This window comes from Fukomys damarensis, unplaced genomic scaffold, assembly GCF_012274545.1.
Source record: "Fukomys damarensis isolate Sample0158 unplaced genomic scaffold, DMR_v1.0_HiC HiC_scaffold_20, whole genome shotgun sequence".
NCBI classification, from domain to species: domain Eukaryota; kingdom Metazoa; phylum Chordata; class Mammalia; order Rodentia; family Bathyergidae; genus Fukomys; species Fukomys damarensis.
In genome coordinates, this window is record NW_022900932.1 from 21,528,493 (window position 1) to 21,533,602 (window position 5,110).

Genomic DNA, 5,110 nt, shown 5'->3' on the forward strand with positions numbered 1-5,110 from the left:
TTTTCTTTTTTTTTTTTTTTTTTTTTTTTTTTTTTTTTTTTTTTTTTGTACTGAGGACCGAACTCTGGACTTTTGCACTTTTGCACTTGCGAGGCAGGCAGCAGAATCACTGAGCTAAATCCCTGACTCTGTTGGGTTTTTCTTTCATAAAAATATATTTTATCTTTGGTACTGGGGATTGAATTCCGGTCCTCGCGATTTTAAGGCAGGCAGGTAATGAAAATGAGTTAAATCCCTGGCCCCCAAAACAAGACATGTTTGTTGTCTTACAGTTCTTTTTTTGGACTGGGGTTTGAACTCAGGTCCTTGTAATTGTGAGGCAGGTAGTGGAACCACTGAGCTAAATCCCCAGCCCTTGTTTTTTGAGACAGGGTCTCATCTCACTATATATCCCAGGCTGGCCTTAAACTCAGTGATCCTCCTGACTCAGCCTCTTGAGTGCTGGGATTTCAGGTGTGCAGCACCACACCTGGCTCACCGGGATAGATTCACCTAACTTCATCATTTGGAGATGACACCGGGTTCTCAGAGATGGTGGCACATCCTCGTAATCTCAAGCACGTGGGAAGCTGATGCAGGAGCACTGCTGTGAGTTCAAGGGCAGCCTGGGATATACAGTGAGACACTGTCTCAAAAAACAAAAAGAGGGAGGGGAGATCGAAGGGAGGGCAAAGGATTGTGAGAAAATGAGGAATCGGGACTTAGGCTATTAGTGGTAAGGAATGGTACACAACCATATTACTTGGCCTTCTCAGTCTATCTGGACACATTTATGCTGACCAATCAAGGAAATAAGGTTGCTCTGTGCATTTCTCATCATCTCATCATTTTTCATCATCTCTTCAGATTTAATGAAGGTTTCAAAATTACTGGGCAAACCAAACAAAGTGGTTCAGTGCAAAAATAAATGTGATTATTCTTTTTCACAAGGAGACGTGAGCCGGGTGAGGCAGTCTGTACCTATAATCCCAGCACTCAGGGAGCCTGAGCATTTCAGTGAGACCTTATCTCAAAAAATAAAAATGAGCCACCAGGCATGGTGGTGCACACCTGCGATCCCAGCACTCGGATCGCGAAAGTGTGAGGTCAGCCGAGACTACAGCCAGACCCCATCTCAAAAAAAATAAGAAAAGGGCTAGGGGTATAGTTCAGTGGTAGAGCAACCCTGGGTTTGATCTTCCATATTTCCGCCTCCCTCCCCACAACAAAAACCAGAAAGAAAGAAAAAGAAAAAAGTTTACAGGGTGGTACAGTGACTGCCTGGCAAGTGCAAGGCCCTGGGTTCAGTGCGCAGCACAGATACAAGCACCACTCCACAAAGAGACAAAGGTTTTGATTGCATTGAGGTGGGTGGATTACGTTGCTGACTATACACATGGCCCACAGAACCTGGAGTCGAACATCACTTGTACCTTTAGAACATTCATAGACTGGGATTAAGAACTGGTTGACGGGCCAGTGATTTAATTCAAGGCACCGAACCTGCAAGGTCCTGAGTTCTATACCCGGTACCAAAATACAAAGAGAAGCAATCGCAGTAAATTGCTGATTCACACTGTGGTGCACGCCTGTAATCTCAGAGTCAACACGCTGAGGCAGGCGGAGGTCCGAGGCTACATAAGGAGTTGAAGAACAGCCTGGAATACGAAGTAAGCAGGATCACCACATGTGTGAGGCCAGCCCGCGACTGCACTACAAATCGAGAATATCACAAAAAACCAAAACAAACCAAACGGAAAATTAATTTAAGTCAACATCATGCGCTCCTCCTGCCTCAGCATCTACAGTGCTGGCGTTACAGGTGTGTGCCACCAGTTTCACAGCACAGAATTGAGGATTTCAATAATCCCAAAGTCCTTCCTTTCAGCAAAAACACCATGATTAAAAATATGATTTAAATTTGGCAACAAAGGCTTGTTTTATAACATGTTACAAAGACACTGATAATGTTTAATAAACATCACCTACACGATATCTAAAAATGTACAACATAAGATTTGTCACAGCAGTGATCACAGAAAAGGACTGCAGCCTAGGCATGGGGTGACAGAGCTTCCTGATGGCATAGCCCCACCGCGCGTACCACAGTGCTCCCGTTATTCATGTTGTGGATGTCCCGATGCGGATGTGCACAGAAGTCCAGGCAGGCAGTGACCCCGGAGAAAGGACGACCTTCCTTGCGACCAAGCCGGCATTCTCGAGCAACATGTTCATTTTCCACCTGAAAAAAAAGAAACACAAGACACACCTTTAAGAGACAGAAAAAAAATCGTTTTTAATAAACAGCAGAATTAACTTGCTTAATTTTGTAATTTCTGACCACAGCGTATTGTTGTAATTAATGTGAAGCTTAGCAACAGTCAAAGAAAGTGCTTGAGAATACACAGTCTAAAAGCATAACCACCGACTGCATGTGAAGGTTGAGTGAGGACCTGCATTCCTGATAGTGGGTGGCTAAAAAAAATAGCCTAAATGATTCCATTAGAAATAAAGGCTTTAGGCTGGCGATTTAGCTCAGTGGTTCCACCTCCTGCCCCAAAAGGACAAGGTCCTGAGTTCGATCCCCAGTACCAATATAAAAAAATAAAACAACAACAACAAAAGAAATGAAGGCTTTATTTGGCACTTGGGTGGCTGAGCCAGAAGGATTGCTGTGAGTTCAAGGACAGCCTGGAATATGCGAGAATCTGTCTCAAAAAAATCAAACAAAATAAAACAACACAAAAGCACATAAATTACAGCTGCAGTTTTTAGTGTCAATGAAAAGTAGAAATGTATACATTTTTTTCCAGGGTTGGGAATCAAGCCCAGGAACTTGGAAATGCCAGCCCAGCACTCTGTCACTGGATTACATCGCCAGTCTAGAGCTCTTTTGAAAATGAAGAGCTATAGCTCCGTTCAGTGAGGTGCCCTACACACTCCCAGATGCCCGGGAGGTTGATGTAGGAGGATCATTGGAGGCTGGCCAAGGCAACAAAGTGGCCTGTATCTAGTTAACTAATTAATTATAAACAAGAAAAGTTGGAATTTAACAGAGAGCATGATATTCGCAAGAATCCAAATAAACCAAAGATTTTTAAGACAATAGACTTCTGATGCTGAGTGTATATTACCAGGTTTAATATCTAGCACCATATATATTTTTAAAATTTCACTTATTTTCAATTTATATATGGTTTACAAATAACTTCTGACATTCTGGAGATTCTTCTCATGTGTAAGGTCCTGGGCTCAATCCTTAGCATGTCCCCACAAAGTAGAAACAGTCATGATTCTGCCACCCTGGGATTTTAATCAAACTGCTACAACAGGATGACATATTTTAAAGTACTAGATGAATTATAAAGCTATTCAACAAAAATTATATACTAAAGTTCAAATTTGAAAAGTTTCCTATTAAAATGAGGCCTTTCCTTCTTTTCCCTCTTTTCTTTCAACAAGGCCTCACTGTGTTGTTCAGGCTGGCATTCAGCTTTGTGGCCCAGGCTGGCCTCCAACTCGAGGTGATCTTATCTCATCCTCCCAAGTACTGGGATTACAGCTGTGCACCACCATGCCCCACTCTACACAGAGCTCTAAACCATGCTGAAGAGCACTGTCTAAGGTTCTAAAACATACCTGGTTTTGGTAAGCAACCGGAGCATATTGCTTATAAATTGGAGCTAATTCTGTAGCCAGATTCTGTAAATTATCTTCCAGGTTCTTTTCCTATAGGAAAAGACAGTCCATCTAAGTTATTTTATAATGACATCTAAATGAGTGTAAGATATGAAACTGCATTAGGAATAATTGCTGGGCTGGGGATTTAGCTCAATGGTTCTGTCTCCTGGCTTGCAAGCACAAGGTCCCAGAGTTAGATCCCCAGTACCCCCCCAAATAAATAAATAAAAATTGCTCATGTATAATCTATACTTACCATAGCAAAATATCTACCACAGAAAAATCAGTCTTTGTCTTAACCTGAACTACTTATTAGGGATTGTTATGCCTAATTACATCTCTTAAAATGAGAATTGTTGTACACTGCCTAGAGGAAATCTAAATATTGTTGAAGATAAAGTTGCCCAAGTGGCTCATGTCACTAAGAATGAGAACCACAGTTTATATTTATATTTATTAAACAATATTGGGTACTTGAAATAAATGAAGACTTAATGTGATCCCGGTGATAAAATATGGTAACAGAAAAGGGAAAAACATGCATAAAATGCAAAGGATGCACCACATCCCATGCTATGAGTCTTAAATATAATAAATATGCCCTTTAAATAATACCATGAACAGTTATTCTTTTTAGAATGGTAAGTTCGGTATGATACGTTTAGTAGCTACTTCAGCTACTAGATCAAAAGTAATAAAAAAAACTACTGTAAACTGGGTGTGGCTGTACCTACCTGTAATCTCAGCACTTCGGGAGGCTGAGGCAGGAAGATCCCAAAAATCAAGTACAAACTAAGCAATTTAGAGACCCAGTGAGACCCCGTCTCAAAATAAAATAAAGAACTAACAATATGGCTCAGTGGCAACAAAATAAAACAAAAGGAGATTAAAAAAAAAAAAGTAATCAAGTTGGGGTTGGGGATTTAGCTCACCTGCCTTGTAAGTGCAAGATCCTGAGTGTGATCCCTGCTACCGAGGGGGGGAAAAAAGTAATCAAGTGGGCAACTAGTTGTCTACAACCAGTGCTGTGTCTTCTTCACCTGAATGGCTGCAAGCTGAGTGAGGACTATGAGGGCCATTGACACTGCCTAAGAAGCTGGGTTGCTAGAGACTTTTGAAAACAGGAGTCTCTGTTACAGACAGAGGTGACCATGGTAGGAGGAATGACGGAGAGAAGAGAAGACCCTGGGAACAATAGTTGAAAGGCCACTGAAAGCTCTTCTGAAACGATTATGTTCTGTGTCAGGTTAGAACTCGAGAAATGAGCAAACACATTTAAGTTAGTCGCAAGCACACCGGGAGCAGGGATGGACAGGAGAAGGTTGAGGCTTTGCCTGGTGGCTTGAGCTGCTGGACAAAAGGCCATAAAGACAGCTGTGTGGAGGACCTCACTTCTCAGGGGCCCAAGATCGGATGAAAGCCAGAGCCATCCAAAAGGGAAGACTCTACG

General features: G+C 41.9%; 1 protein-coding gene across 1 annotated transcript in view; it reads right to left on the reverse strand.

Moving 5' to 3' along the window:
- Tet1 (tet methylcytosine dioxygenase 1) overlaps positions 1 to 5,110 on the reverse strand; it is a 106,340-nt gene that overhangs the window by 10,362 nt on the left and 90,868 nt on the right. The window contains exons 8-9 of the mRNA XM_010607953.3: positions 3,619 to 3,708; positions 2,084 to 2,221 (exon numbers count right to left, since the gene is read on the reverse strand). Of these exons, the coding sequence (XP_010606255.1) occupies positions 2,084 to 2,221; positions 3,619 to 3,708 (228 nt within the window). The remainder of the gene's footprint in view (positions 1 to 2,083; positions 2,222 to 3,618; positions 3,709 to 5,110) is intronic.